This window comes from Pseudorasbora parva, chromosome 17, assembly GCF_024679245.1.
Source record: "Pseudorasbora parva isolate DD20220531a chromosome 17, ASM2467924v1, whole genome shotgun sequence".
Lineage (NCBI taxonomy): Eukaryota > Metazoa > Chordata > Actinopteri > Cypriniformes > Gobionidae > Pseudorasbora > Pseudorasbora parva.
Genome location: NC_090188.1, coordinates 20,368,067 through 20,388,828, shown reverse-complemented (window position 1 = coordinate 20,388,828; position 20,762 = coordinate 20,368,067). Strand labels below are relative to the sequence as shown.

At 36.0% G+C, this 20,762-nt stretch overlaps 1 protein-coding gene across 7 annotated transcripts in view; it reads left to right on the top strand.

The window, feature by feature from the left end:
* kcnq5a (potassium voltage-gated channel, KQT-like subfamily, member 5a) overlaps positions 1-20,762 on the top strand; it is a 162,124-nt gene that overhangs the window by 127,896 nt on the left and 13,466 nt on the right. For 5 of the 7 annotated variants that reach the window (XM_067420817.1, XM_067420816.1, XM_067420820.1 and 2 more), the window contains 7 exons: positions 1,171-1,346; positions 2,062-2,187; positions 3,172-3,282; positions 4,371-4,466; positions 8,842-8,936; positions 14,134-14,160; positions 18,285-18,505. In XM_067420817.1, coding sequence (XP_067276918.1) covers positions 1,171-1,346; positions 2,062-2,187; positions 3,172-3,282; positions 4,371-4,466; positions 8,842-8,936; positions 14,134-14,160; positions 18,285-18,505 — 852 coding nt within the window. The remainder of the gene's footprint in view (positions 1-1,170; positions 1,347-2,061; positions 2,188-3,171; positions 3,283-4,370; positions 4,467-8,841; positions 8,937-14,133; positions 14,161-18,284; positions 18,506-20,762) is intronic. The other 2 variants (XM_067420821.1, XM_067420818.1) reach the window with 1 other exon arrangement.

Genomic DNA, 20,762 nt, shown 5'->3' with positions numbered 1-20,762 from the left:
CATAATGACTGAAAAAGGGTTCTTTTTTAATTCCCTCTTTAAAAAAAAACTAGCAATAACTACCAATAAAGGATTGCAGGCTATAAGTAACATGTGCAATTTATATTTATTACACACATGGGGTATGTGGTATTGTGTTGTAATTTAGACTCGAGTATGAATATATCAGAGTTGTGTGTCACACACTGAACCTTATCTCCATTCATTAAGAGACAGAGTCTCATCAGAACACCATCAGCACTGTGACTAACTCTGAATTATGAAACAGGCAGAGAGGGGAAATTGTTTCCTTTTTCTTTCTAACTCATTTATTCAGCATTTTCCATTAGAAATTGTGTAAAATTCTTTGCATATTATATACACCGACAGACCCTTAATGAACCTCTCTGAATTTGTGATCATTAACCACATCCTCCATTAGTTGTTCCCTTTGCACACTGATATAATCTTCAACTTCACTTTTTCATGGCAACACAGCATCATTTCAGTGATATAAATAAATGAATAAATAGGTTGAAAGTGACCTGGTTTACCTAAAATCAAAAGACAAGGAAAAGAAAAAATGTCCTTTTATGATGTTCGTAGTTTCTTTATTGATTTTTGGATTTCTATATCTTAGTATGAAATGTTCACAAGGACCCTAAACAGCTGCTTTCATTCCCATTTCCCCATGTAGAAACCTTCAAGCATTGTGAGATTCAAATTTCAAATAACAGACTTTTAGGAGGCCACTTTCAGAATTTGTGACACAAGAACAATCTTATTTCAAACCTCAAGTGTAACATTCAGCAGGAAAATATGACGGAGGAGATTTGAGTAAAGAACAATATTATCCCTGACCCTGGTTAAGCTGGAGAGGTTTGTCAGTGTGCAGTGGAGCATTAGATATGCTGTTCTTTAAGGTTGTGGCTTCCCTGCTCTCTCTTGGCCCCTCTCTATGTCTCAGGGAGAAAGACATAACAGACAAGTGAAACAGCCTATTTTTTTATATATATATATCTCTGTCCCTGATGTGTCAGAGAGCTACTGAGAAATACAGCAAGCTTAGTTTATAAGTAAATGGGTGGTCCAAGTCATAATCAAATGATCAATATATTTATATTATTCTGTAGGTGTTAACTTGTACAAATTATCACTAAATCTTTACTCTCTTTTGTTTTTGTGTTTCAGACATTATTGTGCTCATTGCATCCATTGCAGTGGTTTCAGCTGGTAGCCAGGGCAATATTTTTGCCACGTCTGCACTTCGCAGTCTACGTTTTTTGCAGATCCTGCGCATGGTGCGTATGGACAGGCGAGGCGGTACCTGGAAACTACTTGGATCTGTGGTCTACGCTCACAGCAAGGTATACTGAATACTGTTTAACGGCAAAAATTTGTAAAAGAGCTCAGGTCATGACATTGCGTGTGAGTTTTCATGTTGAGGCAGACATGTGACCCCACAATCAACCTTTCTTTCCAGCACCGCTTGGACTGAAACTCCATCCACGGGCTGCAGCCAAACCACACGCTTCCTCAGTCCTCAGTTACCCGCCATTTAGTGGAGAGATTAGGGGTCCCCGCAATGAATCATTATGGTCGATATAATAGCAGAGTTACTTATTTCTATCTCCTCTCAGGCTTAAGCGTTTACATTTTCCTGACATCTCTGATCAAACCAATCAACCCCCCCAAAAAACTGCTTAAACTAACCTGGTTTGCTTGTCTTTGCTAATTCCGGCTGAATTAAACGTGTCCCCCAGTCTGGTTTTTAGCTGGTTAACATACTGAACCTAACCAGCTTACAATCTCTTTAATACCAGAAATATACAATAGAAGTTTTACATTACTGTATAAAACATGTTTTTCCAGCCTCTCCATGCTGGTTTTATCTGGTTTAAACTGGTCTTTCAGCCTGGTGCTCAGCTGATTTAGCTAATCCCCGATTTGAACTGAACAGAACTCAACCTCTTTAAAACCGAAAATATGTTTAAACAAATTGAGTTGCCTTTTTATAATTATGTTTCTGCATATTTTTGTAGATATACTTGTGGATGTTTTATATTGTGATGTTTGTTTCAGGAGCTTGTGACTGCCTGGTACATTGGCTTCTTGGTGCTGATCTTTTCTTCATTCTTGGTCTACTTGGTGGAGAAAGAATTTAACAAACAGTTTGCCACCTACGCCGATGCTCTTTGGTGGGGTACGGTAAGTCTACCTTCAAATTTTCCTTGAAATGGACACAAAACCCCCTTTTTGATGTCGATATAAAATCTATTTAGAATCCATCCTCACAGTCTGGTTTTAGGATGCTTGTTTATACACACAGCGTGTCTCTTTCTGTATTTCATGCATTAATCAATAAATGAGTTACAACCATAGGCCGTGACAGGGTTTAGTTGTTGTGGTGCACGTCGCAGGACTGGTCATGGTTCCTCACCAGCTGACTTAACGAATCAATGCATGTCATTTCCTGCTCCTACCAAGCACAAATGGAGCTGTTTCGAGGAGATGTGAGGTCAGTTGAGGGTATGGTCTTCTGCTGTAGAGCTCAGATGCAGAGACAAACCAGCGGTGAGACAATATTAAGCTGCCACACAGTATTTACACTGGGTTGAGCCCAAGCCAGCGTCTGGAGCTGACAGGCAGGCTTCCGAGGAAGAAAACAGGCAAACGGGAGTCTGGCTTTGTGTGTGAGCTCCCTCACTCCTACTCTTTGCCTCACCGTGCTGTGAAAGGCTGCAGTGCTCTTTGCATTTGACAAATCACTCACTTTTACTGGATGTGTTGAATTTGCTTTGGCCGGGCCTTTGTTTAAGTATCCCCTGCCTGCAAAAATCCAAAGCGCTCACTTATGAGTGTAGAAAGGAGTGCGAGATGTTAGACTGGTCTTTTTTATGACAAGCCACCAAAGTATTTCTCTTGCTGAAAGATGGATCTAATACCGTGCGTCTGTGTGGCCGTAACATTAGAATACAGATTGGTTTAGCTTTGGTGTTTATGGGTGTTTAGCATAACAGAACAAATATAGTGCATGTTTGGTGGCCCTCTAATTTCCAATGCAACCTAGTCACGATTCGATCTATGTTTGGTCATTATGTAGATTATCAAAATATGAGCGGTTACTACTTCTGCTCCATAATTGAACGTGATATGTGGAGTGTTAAAGTACAACCCACCTTCTTTCTTCAGATCACACTTACCACCATTGGATATGGGGATAAGACTCCACAGACTTGGACCGGGCGGCTTCTATCTGCAGGGTTCGCTTTGCTGGGCATCTCGTTCTTCGCTTTGCCTGCTGTGAGTAACCAAAAAATGGATATGTAGAGTTTACACACTTCTCACATTAGAGTAGATTGGAATAAACAGTGATTTATATAACAATGGGTGTATAGAAATAGAAATTTAAAGTATAGTGTATATTCAAAAATGGAAGTTCTGCCATTATTTAGTCATGTTCTTCCAAACCTGAATGATTTGCTTTCTTTTATGAAACACAAAACTTTGATATGCTTTTAAAACTTTTATGGCTTTCTTCCACATAAAAATCCAAACAGGAAAAGAAATATGATACCTTAGCATGTAGAAATGTATTGTGACCATGACATTGACAATTCTTATTTATGTAATATTGCAGTGTTTATTATGAATGATTTATCCAAGTGCATAATTATATATTTTTAAATGAGAGGCTAGCAATAGCATGTTAGCTTTGAAAGTATAAGATCCCACCCTCCCTTCAGAGCGTCTCCAAAGCCATGTCTCCTCAAAACACATGAACACGCACAGCCAGAGCAGAGTCTGCAAAGTGTCATGAGAGACGTGGCGGAGAGGTGCACAGAGGTATGCAAACACATAGGTTGACAGGCAGATAGAACATTCTGACCAAATGCAATTATTGGAAGAACTAATTTTGGTCCTGTGACTTCCATAAAAGATATATGTAAATGTTTTCATATTTAGACCACTCCTATTATTGATTGCTATCAGGATGTGAAGAGAGTTTCAACCTGTATAACAGAAGTGATAATGAAAAACAAACAAGCAAATGAATTGTTCTGAGGTTTAAGTATTAGGTTAAATGTTATTTTTTATCCTGACTCTTTAAGTTATCTCACTTACAAGAAATGTGGGATTTGTGGTCTTTTAAGAGAACATTTTAAATCACTAATAGCATTCTTGTGAGCCCAGGCAGACTGTTTGTGAACGCGCAGTATGTGTGGCTGTATAGCCCCTCAGTGGCCTGTCTGACTCATTCTCATCAATTGTTCTGTAATTCTCTGCTCACAAATGTGTGCTGCACGCAGCCTCTCTTAGACCGAATCAGCGGATTGAACCTTAGTAATAGGGGACGTTTGTGTTCTTTCTGTGGGTGGATGTGGGTGTAGGGTATTCTTGGCTCTGGCTTTGCTCTGAAGGTCCAAGAGCAGCACAGACAGAAGCACTTCGAAAAGAGGAGAAACCCAGCAGCCAGCCTAATACAGGTAAGCTCACCTCATTTGAAACAATTGTCAGTCAGACATTCTGAATGTAAGTCACTCATCACATGTTGCTTCATTAGCTTTTAAAACAGACCTTTTAGTGCTACTGCACCCATGGCTAATGCTCAACAATAATTGTTGGTTGAAACCAAATATAATTTGGCCAGATTTCTTCTATATGTGTGATTTGCCCTATCCTGATCCCGATGCTCAATGATCAGATTGACTGCAATTTACTCATACACTGCACACAGTTACCATGTTAATATCAATATAATTTCATGGAACATATGAAAGACAATGGCAATCTGGCATTTAAATTATTTAATGTGACCATTTAAATTGAATAATTCACAAAAAATCTAGTTAATTACAAAATGAAAATCATTTTGTCTTCTTTTCCAGTTAAAACATCATCATTATAAAAACAATAATACTATTTTAAAAGATTTTTATATGTTAAATTAAAACAAACAAAAAAATTCACCAGACAACAAGACAAAAATACTGATTAATAAGGATTTTTTTGTTGTTGTTGTGAACCATGTTAATTGTTTTTTTGGGGGGTTTTTTACAAAAAAAGAGAAAATGAACAATTCCACGGGCATTGATTACATGGGGATTATTATCTTCCATCAGAGCCAAAGGAAACACTTGCCGATATTTATGATGTGTTTCCACGGAAGGAATTCTTAACTAGGGCCTCCCTTAGGACAATAGCTCTTCCTAATGGACGGTGCATCCTTCTCCTCTAGCAGGAGAAACAGATTTACTCCAGGAAAATGTGCACAAACGGGGACACACACACAAACACACACACACACACACACACACACACACACACACACACACACACACACACACACACACACACACACACACACACACACACACACACACACACACACACACACACACACACACACACACACACACACAGTGTTATATCTACAAAACGTTAAGGTCCTGTAATATTATAGTAATGAGTTACTTCCTTTTGGCTGCTGTTGAAAACCCACAAGCAATTTCCCAACTATTTTAACCACCATGACCCCTTTTCTTTCTCCAGGTTGTTTTCTGATATTGCAGACAGAGAAGATCTCATATATTCACTGTTCTTTTTGTTTATTTTGTCTCTCTTCCTGCTCTGTCTTTAACCCTGATTTTAATTGTCTCTTCTTTTTCCAAAGTCCTTTCAGTGGGCATCCAACCATCCAGCTTCATTTACTGTTGTCAGTAATTGTGTATTTTGACTGTGATGTGTTTTTTAAGGTGTAATGTTGCAGGGACTGCATTGGTGCATCATTTCTCATCATTTGTGCTCTCTCACCTCTCTTAAATCACTTCAGGTCTTTATATAACGCAGGAATATATATCTTAATTATGATCTGTGGAGTATGGCTGTCAGCTATGTCTGGGTTCGGATTCTTTCCTGCATGTTACGATTGCTGTTTTCTCTTTACTGACATTTTTGTCCAGAATGATGGAAAATATGCCCTCCCTCCTCACCGCTGTCACGCAATTTGAGAGCACCTTCTCCAGTCTTTCACTCTTGTGATGTTTTTCCTTTTCACAATGCGTCCTCTGTTTCTTTCTTATTGTTTTTTTTGTAGAGCAGTTATTCATCTCAACACTTAAAACGTTGTCCATTATCACATTATTATACATCAACATGAAATGAACACTTTTGGAATACGCATTCCTGGTTTTATTGTGAATGATTCACCAGGTCACGTCTTAATTTTTAATCAAAATGACTTCTTCCCTTGCAACCACATTTCATTACACTGCCGTCACTTAGGTCATGCAGTATACTGGATCACATAACAATTTAGGTGTTGTTTTCATATCATTTGCTTTCAAGTCTTGCTTCATTCTAATAATCATTCTAATAATCATTCTAATAATCATTCTAGTAATCACTCTACTTTCCAATGAATAAATTACACCCTAACTTTATCAATTCACTTAAATCACAAATTCAGAAGTTAAATGCAAGCAGGGTTTCATGTCAATTTGAAATTGTATTCAAATATTGACAAAAAATATAATTCTGTTTAGATTGAAATAATGCTAAGTATATTTTAATGCCAGATGGCTACACATAAACATATTAACACGTATGAGGCCACAAACAAAGGTTTGCCCTTGTTTTGGTAAATGTATAATTTTTAAAAATTGATTTAAAAGTGATTGTGCTTTATAAACGCCTATTTGCATATAAACTCTTTTCACTGGACAAGTGACTCTTTTTATTCACCACATAGCTTTTGAGTCCTCTGGCTGTTTTGATGTTGTGTGTGCCAACAAGACATCAAGACATTTATTCAACACCGACCCACTCTCATATTTGGATATAAAACGTGTGAAATTTTCACGTTTGCATTTTTTATTATTATTATTATTATTATTATTATTATTATAAGGGAGTCCAAAAGCCCAAGACCTCACAGAAAATCTGGTATTCGAAGTATACTGCAGTTTAATCCTAATTTAATTAATTGAATTAATACTGTAATTAAATATATCAGAAAATTTAAACAACAAATAAAAAATTTAGCCAATTAGTTAGATGTTGATCATGTGACTCTTTGGGCAGATGCTTCCACTGAAGCTCAAGATGCTCTTCGGATCCTTCTCAAATCATTCTGAAGAACATGATTATCAGGTACATACACTTGAGAAGTTAATGCAGCTCAAGTGCTGCTGTCAATAAAGCAAAAGAGAGACATACCAAATACATTTTGGTCCCAGATTTACTCACAGCTTGCGCCAGTGCTAAAACCTAGTTTGGCGTTAGAAATCTGCTGTCAGGATTTACTAAAGACACAGCGTGAAAAATCAGCGCTGATCTGGTGTGGACCCAGTTATTTTTGCGGCTGACCTTTCAGATGCAAATCTTATGGGAGGAGAGTATTTAAATGATTCAAACAAGGTGATTTACTAATGTTTGCGCTAGTAAATTTACTTGTATTTGTGCAATTATTTACCATGTAATAGTTACTACATTTAAACCAGACGCTAATTTGCGATGCTCTTGGTAGATTGCGTTGGTGATTATGCAAATGATTCGTTTGTGCTCGTGTCGTCAGTACACTCCCATTGCCACTTTTTGGTTTTGTGCTCTCATGCTAATTTCAACCTTTTTAGTAAATCTGACCATAAACATTCAACAATATTATTGATCTGACTGTACCGACTCTGTTGAATGAGAACTGAACTGAGCTGGACGATGACATAATTTATGCAGAACTGCTAAATAGGTGAAATTAACTAACATAATAATTTAATGATTTTTACACTTTACAACAGACTGACTCACCACTGAATTGACTTAAGCTAGACACAATTTTCCTGTTATCACTGTAAAGCTGCTTTCTATATTATATAAAAAATCTATATTATATAAAGCGCTATATAAATAAAGGTGACTTGACTTGACTATGAAATAATGAATGAATTTAAATTGTTCAATTCAACTTTAACTTATATTGTTATGCAGATAATATTATTTTTAAGTATTTTTCACACTGTAAAAAAAATTGTTGGTTTTTGTTGGTTTAACTTAAAAAAGTAAGTAACCTGGTTGCCTAAAAAAATGTGTTTATTGAACTTAAAAATTTGAGTTGATACAATGAAGGAAATTTGTTCAATAAATAGAAACTCAAAATATTTTGGTATCTGAACCACTTAAAAAAATAATGAAAATAGCACTATTCGGCATGTTTCACTGCGTCATCAGAAATAAAACACACACAATTACCCAATTTGCTTACAAAAACTTTTAATAATATTTTAATAAAGGTTGTCGAATCTCCAAAAATGTTCATTGTATTAACTCAAAATTTTAATTTCAATGAACTCAAAATTTTAAGGCAACCAGGTTACTTTTTTCTAAATAATTTTTTACAGTGCACTAGTGATCTCAGACTTTTGGACCCCAAAATACATGTTAAACTAAATGAAATGGTGGTTTGAAGAAATGTCTTGAGCCCAATCAGTAATTCACTGGCTGTTCCCTCACCATGCTATTGTCTTTCTCCACCCATGTCCCTGTGTTTGTCTGTGTGTGTGTGTGTGTCTGTCTCCTGCACCAGGCTGCGTGGCGTCTCTACTCCACAGACCTCTCCAGAACATACCTGAGTGCCACATGGCTGTTCTATAAAAGTGTTCTCCTTCCTCAAAGGCATGTATCTATGCAGTGAACTGATGGAAGAGCGCTTACATGAACCGGTTGTTACTAATATTTTTTTTTCCTTTTGTTGTTCTCCTTTTTTCCAATCCCTGCTTTTTTCCTGGCCTTGTGTATTTCTCTTTTTATTTTCTACTCTCCTCATTTCCCTCCCTATTTTTCTGGTTTTGTATATTCTGCACGTAGTGTGTGTGGCGTAGCTATGCGGCTGATGAGAACTCGGTTTCCATTGCTACCTGGAAGCCTCATTTGAAGGCGTTGCATACCTGCAGCCCTACAAAGTAGGTACAACTCTGGCAGCTGGTGTCGTATTTGGTGTCAGTGCTTCTGTAGCTCTCATTTTCCCACTTCCCTCAGCAAATAAACTGTTTTCACTCAGTCTGTCTCTCTTCCTAAGCATAATCATCTCCTCTGTACCCTACCGCAGTCTTGTTAGATATTCATCCTTTTTTAAAGACTCTTTAGCTCACTGAGCAAAAGCACATGGCCAGGTGTCAAAAGTACAGAGCAATTATACCAAGTTAAGCATGGTTATTTTGCTTTATATTTTCGCCAAGGAATAAAAAATAAATAAAAAAGGTAATTGTGGAAATTATACCCAAGTTAAGCATGGTTATTTTGTCAAAACTGTACCATGAAAGTCTAGATATCTCATCTAAAAAAAAGAGGAAAAAAAACTTTTATTCATTAGCTTTTGGAATGTATCTATTTTGGAATGTATTCTATACACTGTAAAAAAAAAAAAAAAAAAAAAATATATATATATATATATATATATATATATATATATATATATATATATATATATATATATATATATATATATATATGATCAGTACGCTATGACAAAATATGTTTTTACACTGCTTTAACTCGTCAAAATAATTTAAGGAATTACATTTTAGTTTAAAAAAAAAGTTTTATAAGATTCAACACATTTTTCCAAGTTAATTTAATGTCATTTAAGTTGAAATTACTTAAACATCTAAGTTGATTGTACTCAAAAATTTAAGGCAGCAACTTCTTAACATTGAGAAGTTTCTGCCACATAATAATATTAAAAGGTAATTGTCTTACAATTCTTACTTTATTTGTTGAGTTTTTTATTTGAAATCTGACTATATTTCTCACAATTACACGTTTAGATCTCATAATGTTGAGTTATCTCAAAATTCAGACTTTTATAGTTTATATCTCGAGTCTTATATCTAGAGTTGTATACTGAAATTTTTTTTTTTGGTTTTTGTTGGTTTAACTTAAAAAAGTAAGTAACCTGGTTGCCTTAAAATTTTGAGTTTATTGAAATTAAAAATTTGAGTTGATACAATGAAGGAAATTTGTTTAATAAATAGAAACTCAAAATATTATTGTGTCTGAACCACATAAAAAAAATATAAATCTTGAAAATAGCACTATTTGGCATCATCAGAAATAAAACAAAATCATTTAATATTTTAATAACGGTTGTCGAATCTCAAAAAATGTTCATTGTATTAACTTAAAATTTTAATTTCAATGAACTCAAAATTTTAAGGCAACCAGGTACAGTTTTTCCTAAATATTTTTTTACAGTGTACCAATTCTGACTTTTTTATATGTCTTGGGGTTTATATCTCTTTTAAAGGGACAATATGTACGATTTATGGCTTAAAATTTTTAAAAAAAATAAATAAATAAATAAATAAAACTAGAACAATTTTAGCTGTTTTTTATGACTTGTGCACAATCTTGTGCACTGTAAAAAAAATAGTTCATTGAAATTAATTTTTTTAGTTAATACAATGAATATTTTTGAGAATTGGCAACCTTTATTCAAATATTATTCAAATATTTTGTAAGCATATTGGGTAATTGTGTGTGTTTTATTTGTGATAACAGTGAAACATGCCACATTGTGCTATTTTCATGATTTATCCATTTTTTATGTGGTTCAGATACAATAATATTTTGAGTTTCTATTTATTAAACCAATTTCCTTGTATCAATCAAAATTGTTTTAAGTGTGTATATTATCCTAGATATTTCCAAGAATGTTTAAATCCAGAGAAATAAGCCATTTAAACCATGCCTATCAATGACAGCATACCCACATTGCCCTATATTTTATTTTGTAGATAAATAGTAATACTTTTGGAATGGTTATGTTTTATGAGACAGGTGAGCAACTGTTTGGATACATTAATCGACAGAAAACATATTGTTTTATTGCTCAACACAGTCAGTCTTATTTTTTATCTAGTTTTCTTGATTTACCGCGAGTACCATGTTTTACCATGTTAATATCGATGTAGCTTACTTCAGTGTGCAACAAGTGTCTCATAGCCACCAAGGGAATGCACAGAGTTGCATTATAACAACTTTCAACAAACTCAAATGTATCTAATATGATAAAACAGCGCTGCATTATCCCACCTATGCATGACCAGAAGAAGTGGAAACGGTCGTCTGTGGCATAATAAACACTCCACTGCTTTCGAGTCACGCTTGTCTCTCACTGGCAATCACTCCAGCGGCCTCGTTCCGCTCCAATGGCTTTCAGCCTAACCCTGCTTCATACTACAGTAAAGTTAATAAATGTTTAATACATTAGCTCATCCATAAATATTATTTCCCATTGGATTATTTTCCAAAGGCTGTAGAGGTGAACACAACCGAATAAGCGTCCTCTAGCGGCAAAAATACTTATTGTGCCTTTAAGGGGTGTCTCAGAATTGTGAGATTAAAACTCTTAATTGAAATAAATAACATTAGAAACTTGTAGTTTTGAAGTCTGAATAGCGAGATGTTAACATAGAATTTTATACATTTTATTCCATGGCAGAAAATAGTAATTGAAAAATACCATGGTTTCCATAGATTGCTGAAATGGCAAAACTGTGGATATTTATAGAATCTATTTGATTGGAAAAAAACTCAACTCAACTATTCCGAATGCTTCTCAACTCAACTATTCCGAAAAAGTACAATTTAAACTTTAAATTCAGAATCAGATGATTTTATGTTTCTTTGACATTAGAATCTTGTTGTTTATACAGTGCCTTGCGAAAGTATTCGGCCCTCTTGAACTTTGCGACCTTTTGCCACATTTCAGGCTTCAAACATAAAGATATAAAACTGTAATTTTTTGTGAAGAATCAACAACAAGTGGGACACGGAGTGGAACGAAATTTATTGGGTATTTCCAACTTTTTTAACTAATCAAAAACTGAAAAATTGGGCGTGCAAAATTATTCGGCCCCTTTACTTTTAGTGCAGCAAACTCTTTTCAGAAGTTCAGTGAGGATCTCTGAATGATCCAATGTTGACCTAAATGACTAATGATGATAAATAGAATCCACCTGTGTGTAATCAAGTCTCCATATAAATGCACCTGCACTGTGATAGTCTCAGAGGTCCGTTTAAAGCGCAGAGAGCATTATGAAGAACAAGGTACACACCAGGCAGATCCGAGATACTGTTGTAGAGAAGTTTAAAGCCGGATTTGGATACAAAAAGATTTCCCAAGCTATAAATATCCCAAGGAGCACTGTGCAAGCGATAATATTGAAATGGAAGGAGTATCAGACCACTGCAAATCTACCAAGACCTGGCCGTCCCTCTACACTTTCAGCTCATACAAGGAGAAGACTGATCAGAGATGCAGCCAAGAGGCCCATGATCACTCTGGATGAACTGCAGAGATCTACAGCTGAGGTGGGAGACTCTGTCCATAGGACAACAATCAGTCTTATACTGCAATCTGGCCTTTATGGAAGAGTGGCAAGAAGAAAGCCATTTCTTAAAGATATCCATAAAAAGTGTCGTTTAAAGTTTGCCACAAGCCACCTGGGAGACACACCAAACATGTAGAGGGGCTCTGGTCAGATAAAACCAAAATTGAACTTTTTGGCAACAATGCAAAATGTTATGTTTGGCGTAAAAGCAACACAGCTCATCACCCTGAACACACCATCCCCACTGTCAAACATGGTGGTGCAGCATCATGGTTTGGGCCTGCTTTTCTTCAGCAGCGACAGGGAAGATGGTTAAATTGACGGGAAGATGGATGGAGCCAAATACAGGACCATTCTGGAAGAAAACCTGATGGAGTCTGCAAAAGACCTGAGACTGGGACGGAGATTTGTCTTCCAGCAAGACAATGATCCAAAACATAAAGCAAAATCTACAATAGAATGGTTCAAAAATAAACATATCCAGGTGTTAGAATGGCCAAATCAAAGTCCAGACCTGAATCCGATCGAGAATCTGTGGAAAGAACAGAAAACTGCTGTTCACAAACACTCTCCATCCAGCCTCACTGAGCTCGAGCTGTTCTGCGAGGAGGAATGGGCAAAAATTTCAGTCTCTCGATGTGCAAAACTGATAGAGACAAGCGACTTACAGCTGTAATCGCAGCAAAAGGTGGCGCTACAAAGTATTAACTTAAGGGGGCCGAATAATTTTGCACGCCCAATTTTTCAGTTTTTGATTTGTTAAAAAAGTTTGAAATATCCAATAAATGTCGTACCACTTCGTGTCCCACTTGTTGATTCTTCACAAAAAATTACAGTTTTATATCATTATGTTTGAAGCCTGAAATGTGGCAAAAGGTCGCAAAGTTCAAGGGGGCCGAACACTTTCGCAAGGCACTGTAGACTGACACAGTGATATGTGTTAAATGTGTTCACACTCAAATCAAGTTTGTTAGGCTTTACCAACAGTCATAACTATAACGTATTGCTTTACATAGTGTTGGTGACTGATGAGACATCTTATCATGAGAGTAAACATTAGTAAATACAAATTACCCAAAATAATTCTTAATGAAGTACTGAAATAACTCTCAGCCATGTGTACAGCAAGATTCAATTTTTCACAGGGAACAGAAGCCTTCTGTTTAACTGAAGCTTCAAAGTTTCAGTTTGGATGAGAGCCACAGACTCACACCTGCTTCCTTGTGTAGATCCTGTGGCTAACTGAAATTCCGTTGCCCAGAATAGATAAATCACATCAAACAGAAGCCAGGACAGTTTGCGGACAGACACCTGAAGACAGACACACGACAATGCTCTGACAAATAGGTGTACTGTTATATTAAGGCCAATTTCTTGAGTAATTACACAGAAAACAGTTCTTGATAACACAGCTGTCCCTCTGCTAGCGCTCATCTTAGTCAGCTTGACTGCATTGCTCATAGCTTGCATGCCTGCTTGTGTGCTGCTTGTTTATACTTTCTTAAAAAAAGACTCTCCAATTCTTTCTACTCTTAATGTGTGTGCGTGTGTTGAGGTATACTTATGTTTAATTTCCTTTTTTAACATTTAAACTGTATTTTGTGTGACACAGTGTGGAATATATTGGTGTCATTCCCAAAATGAATCACTCAGTATATTTCAGAGTCATCTGTGTCTCTTCTGTAGTCTCCTGATTAGTTTCTGTCGTGTGAAGTGTTAATATCCTGCCTCTTTTCTCTCTATGTTTTTTAACTAACACCTGAAGGAAAGACCAGGGGGAATCCATCAGCAGGTTTGTTGTTCTCGTATCTACATCATCCTAGTGTCCGGAATGTTTTACTTTCTTATCGATTGTGTTTTAGCTTCCATGACTTCGGTAGGAATAGGGAGAAGAATTAAGTCCATTCAGTCATGGCATGTTACATGTCTTGCTTTATCATTCATTCCCTCTGATTTTCCTTTAGTTGTAGTAGTAGCTAGTAGGCTATGGCATGTACAGTCATCCTCTCATTATTACAAAATAAACCAAGACGAGATGATCAGGATCCCAGTGTAAAGCTATTTATATTGTCTCTCTTATTACAAGGCTATACCTAAGCTATAAATACACAAAATATTGATTTGAATTGATTTTATTATCTTACTTGTACCCTATGTTATAGCTTAATACTTCTATTCAGCAAGGGGGAATTCAATTGATCAAAAGAGACAGTAAAGACAATTATATTACAAAAAAAATGATTAAGCAGAACAACAGTTTTTTAGCTGTGATAATACAGAATATTGGGAACCAACTCAGCGTATTAGAGTGATTTCTGAAGGATCATGTGACACTGAAGACTGGAGTAATGATGCTGAAAACTCAGCTTTATTCACAGGAATAAATTGCATTTTAAAATATATCCAAAAAGAAAAAAGTTTTTTGCAAATGAATGAATATTTTGCAAAATTACTGATTTAATTGTATTTTTGATCATAAACATGCATTTGTTCTATCAATAAAATCTAATGGACCTCAGCTTTTTGAACAGTAGTATAATTAAAACAGATATTATTAATTATAATATTAATATAACATGTATAATTATTTTAGTAATTTGACCAACATGTTATTATATATAATTACATATAAATAATTCGATTAATATTCTAGAGAAACCACAGAGCGATGAGTGACATGAGTATAGCACCAGTAAATTGTTTTGGACAACAGACAAATATACAGTTTAGTGTTTTAGTTTTACTACTGCATTAGCAGCAATTGTCAGAATCAGGTATTCCAGAGAGCCGTTTAAGCCATAGAATAGTAGTTTAGGTGTGGAGCAGCTTCGCTTTCAAAATTTTCTCCAAAATTTCAAAGAAAAACCTTTTGTGAGTGTGAAAGACACTAGAATGTTAATAGACACGATGCTATTCATCTAAAATATGTGTGCGTGTGTGTATGCAGAGCTCTTTCTAATATTGTAGAGCACTTTAGCCTATTTTTTCTGTCTATGTGCATGGATGCGTGATGCACTTTTTTAAAATTGCTGTAGATATTGTTTATATTGATTGATAAATATTACTACAGTCAGGAAAAAACAAATGCATTAAGTTAAATGCATTAAGTTATGTTTTTACATTTTTATCATTTACTTTTTTTCCTAATAACTTCCCAAATACCTTTCATCAATTGGTAAAGTATGTAAGTGAGAAATAATGACTCAGTTCCAGACTTAGCTGTTGACATTAAAGGAATAGTTCACTTTGAAATTAAATTTTGATATGTTTTAGCTTACCTCATGGGCATCCGAGATGTAGGAGTATTTGTTTCAACCGGAAGTTTCAATTTTGATCATTTCTCTGTTCTTGTCTGTGCCTCACATAATGCAGGTCTATGGTCACCACCTCAAAGAGCATACACAGAGAAGTCCAAATTAAACAATCCCCCATCGTAAGTACACACTGGTGGCCTAAGACACGAATCGAGCGGTTTGTGTGAGAAAACCAACAGTATTTATATCGTTTTTACCTCTTGTACACCAGTACGTCTGACTGATCCGAGGGTGTGCGTGCGTGTTTCCTGTGGTGTACAAGAGGTAAAAATTATATAAATACTGTTGGTTTTCTCACACAAACCGCTCGTTTCGTGTGTTAGGCCATCAGTGTGTACTTACGATGGGGGATTGTTTAATTTGGACTTCTCTGTGTATGCTCTTTGAGGTGGTGACCATAGACCTGCATTATGTGAGGCACAGACAAGAACGGTTTGACCTAAAATGATCAAAATTGAAACTGCTGGGGAAACAAATACTCCTACATCTCGGATGCCCATGAGGTAAGCTAAAACATATCAAAATTTAATTTCGAAGTGAACTATCTCTTTAAGGACACTGCATGTTTGTACACAGTACTGGACTATATTCAGGCACATTAAAGACTAGCATTTGCAAGGCCATGTAGCCAGATGTCTGTAGTCACCGTGGCACATCAGGCTGATGATGTTTTATGTTTTAATTTTCATAGAATCCCATCAGGGATTGAGCTTATTTCTTGGTCCTTGTAAATAATGGTTGCACCCAAAACCTTTTCGTTATTTGTATCCTCACACTTTCAATTAAGTGCTGGAATTGGATGTTTGCATGGTTCATATAAGATATGTGAAGAGCAGAGCACCAGTGCGCAGACTTAAATGAAGTCATTTACAGTTAGAAAACAGTGTGTGGCAAATGTGTCATTAAATATGAGGACAATTAACCCTCAGTTTACAAAGGCATTACAGCAAGCGGCTTGTGGAACTTTGTAAATGGACGAATATAAAGTCTTTAAGAAAACGTTAGGTATAATCCACAATCCACGTAATCCATTTGGACTGGTTAGAGTGAAAAGAATTAAATATTTACTGAAAGAAAATGCATAATTAACCAACAAATCCAAGAACATTTGTCAGTTAGTTGGTTGTTAGACAGGTTTTGTACACTGTTTATGTGAATGTACTTCAAGTGTGGATGTGTTTGTGAGTGTGTGTGTGTGGTTTGGTGCAATTCTAAAGTAATTCAAAACTAATTCAAGTTTTTATTACCATGTTTGGTTGCAAAACACACCACTTTATTTTGCATTTTGCTCCATTTTTATCCCCAAGTAGTGGCTCTGTTTCTGTGTTGCACTATCCATATAATTCTTCCACTTAAGGAAGATGTTTCTGCTCACAGTCTAACTAACTCATCTACCATCTGTCTCCCTCATTTCCTTAGTAAGGGTCATAGTAATAGGCAGAGGCTCTTCAGGAGGTATACCACACGGATATATAGGTACCCAGCATCCCCCACTGCTCCAGCAATTTGACCAATGTGAATGCTGATTAACCTTATGCATGGATGATGACGGCCACCTCAGATAACCCCGTCCATTACAGACCCGCAGAGGGTTTAATATGAGGGTCCTGTGCCTGTTGCCTGAAGGATTTAACTTCCACTAACTGATTTATCCAACATCTCTTATCTGACATGCAGCAGTTACAATATCAATTTTTACAGATACAATATATGATTTGTGATTTAGTATATGTAACATCCATGTAGCAAAATAAAGCTTTGAAGATGTTTGAACTTAAAACCACCAGCATCCCATATTGTAATAAGATTCAAATTTGTTTTTTTTTTTTGTTTTTTGTTTTTTAAAGGGTCAGTTCGGTTTTGAAGGATATCAATGACTGTACTCTATATGTCTCAGTTTGCATCCCACCTATTAAACACATTAGTCATAAACGTGCATGTTGCATGTGCATGAACTTTGGCTCCTTATTCTTGTAAATCACCTTTGTAGCATTATGTCTCCACTCTCCTTTACACTACATATACTTCCCACACAAACTACTAAGCATGAGCTGAAAAGCACAGTGTATATATCCAGCATGATTTAAGAACCCCAGCTTATGGAGGCTTATGGATTTTTTCTTTGGAATATGTACGTAGTTGCACATAAACTGTTTATTCTATAAATGACATGCCTGTATGTGTCTGTACATCAGGCCTAGACAGGCAGCTTATGGAGATGTTGTCAGGCTGCTCCACATTGAAAGTAGCAATAGAAGTAGGCTGACAGAGAGTCATGCTTCAAAATGTTGCTTGCTGATTGGTGGAAAATTGCAATGGGATATGTGTTGCATGATGGACTTTTTTATGTAAAGCTTAAGACTTTACATCCAAGTAAGATCCAAATCATGACTAAAAGAAGATGTGTTGCTTTAATGAGGGCATTTGGTAGAAACTGTAGAAAGGAAGCTTGCAGGTCCAAAATAAGCCATCACAGCTATTTTTATTAAACCAAACTTTAGTTAAACTTTTTCTCTCCATTCCATGTTTAATTATTTTTCTGTTTATTTGTCCCTTTTCCACTTCCTGGCCTCTTCCATCCCTCATCCTTACTCTCCTGCAGCCAAAAGTTAAGTTTTCGGGAGCGTGTGCGGATGGCCAGTCCTCGTGGTCAGAGTGTAAAGAGCAGACAGATGTCAGTGAACGACCGACGCTCTCCTGGCACAGAGGTGGGGGTGGAGGGCAGCAGCCCTGCCAAGGTCCAGAAGAGCTGGAGCTTCAATGACCGAACACGCTTCCGGCCATCGCTCAGACTCAAGAGCCAATCTCGCACAACAACTGAAGGTGAAAGGCTTTTTTTGCTGTTATCTGCTAGCCTTGACACCATTTGACCCTTTTAGAAAGAAGAACGAGTCTTTCCCTATATCCCTTATTGTAATTGATGTTTTTCTGGATTTATCCCTGAAGGCAGGATTTACACACACTATGGGCTGCATTGGGAGAACACGGTCTCTCATGGGACCCTCTGTTTGCACTAGTTGTCCTTGGCTCATGCTCCCGTCACCAGAATGCCCCTCAGGGACGAAGAGCGCAAAGCAGAGATAGAGACATTGTTTATAGGAGAATATTCAGTATTGACAGAATGTTGTACGTTAGTCACAAAGGACTGAGGTCCCATGGGAAAATAAAACATAGCGAGACGATTTAGTACCCTGTTAAATAAACCTTTAGCAAAAGTTTTAAAACCAACACTCAGTAGGCTATGTTGCAATACAATTTTTATTTTCATTGGCCTCATCAAAGTAGTGCATGCGAAAACAGAGTTTTGAGAATTTTTCCAATGTTGAACATTGATATTAAACAATATATCCATGTGGTCCACATCACAGCAAGTAAAAATATTACATAGATCTTTTTATTTATTCAGCAGATATGGTAAGTTATGTGTCCAATGTGAAAGCATGACAGTCTTGATGAAAGGGAAGTAGAAACAAATCTTTTATTCCATGTTATATTGAAAAAGGAAACCATTTGTATTTATTGACATGTTGTGAGCTTGAAACAGGAAAAAGTCATTTTGCTTCTCAAGTGTATATATCTCAAGCATGTTTAGATATAACAATTGTGAGAAAGAAATTATTTTTTTTGCAGTGCAATACATCACCTGACAAGTCTGTCATTTTCACCAGAAAATATTTTGATTAAAATAGATAAATGTGTACATGGATTTACCTTTCACAATAAGAAAATAGATTATTTTGCCTCTCAGGGACTTTTTTATTTTTATGAACTGCTTACATTTGAAGACATTGAATGAACCATTTCACTGAAATTAATCTCACTTCCAAATGCAACTTTAGGAAAGCACATTCACTTATTTAGCAAAGATGAGTATGCAAACAACGTAATATAAAATACAGAAATATATGCAAAAGATGTGAAATGTACACAGAAATATAGTTTAGTAGCATGGTTCTCTACTTCTCGTCACTCTACAGCTCTGCACCTACGTGTTTTGTTGTTGTTGATGTACGGTGAGATTTATTGTAACTCCCAATCGAGTACATTTTCACAGAGGTATAGCCCAATTTAGCAGAATTTGCAAAGGTAGCATCATGAGTGGCAGAAGCAATCTAGTTTCAGCCCAGTGTGAGTCCCATCAAGCCAAAATAATTCTCAAACCTGCTGTTACCACACACTGGCTTCATACTCTTATATAACACACACTATAGATCCACCACAGGTATAGCTTATAAGAAAGGGGAGCAAAGGGGAAGAATATTCTTCAGATCTTGATAGCGATCTCTTTTCCAGGCTGCATTTATCTGTGCCTTGCACTACAAGTGCTGATGCGGTCAGGGCATCTCTCACAGTTTAAATTGAAGAATTCATTCTCTTTACAAGGATCATATCCAAATCATTTGTTTGTAATCTGTTTCTTTTTGTTTTAAGTCCTCAAGTCCTTTTTTAACTTGTATCCTTGTATTTATTTTTATCTTTATGCACTTTGGCAATGCTTTTATCTTACATTGGAATAGGTAAGTAATACAAATAATATGGAGAGAGAGAGAGAGAGAGAGAGAGAGAGAGAGAGAGAGAGAGAGAGAGAGAGAGACTTTATAAAACTTTATTTTGAACCAATTAAAAACAGTAAACAAACATACACTTCACCCAAGACATCTAGCAAAAGTAATTTTTCCATCTTTAACACAGCATAGCATTTCTTTATAATCCCATAATCCCATTTTCAAATTCTTTAATATCCTTCATATTTTTATAAAACAAAAAAGCAAACTTGATTCTCACTTTAATTCAACTCTTAAAAACTTGTACTACATCCAGACCACTTTCACCCTCTATTCTTTCCTTTCTTGTCAGATAAATAGCCATTTTCGCTTTTCCAATTATAAAATTAATAAGTTGTCCTTTCTTTCTCGTTTTTTTTCAAAACCTAAACCCAAAAATGAAACCAGCCTTTGAAAAAATTAACTTTAAAATCCACAAACATGAAATTAAGACTCATGAATAAACTTTTTAGCCTGTCACATGCAGTGTACAAAACATTGAAAAGGGGTTTCCCTTTGGTCACAAAAAGGACATT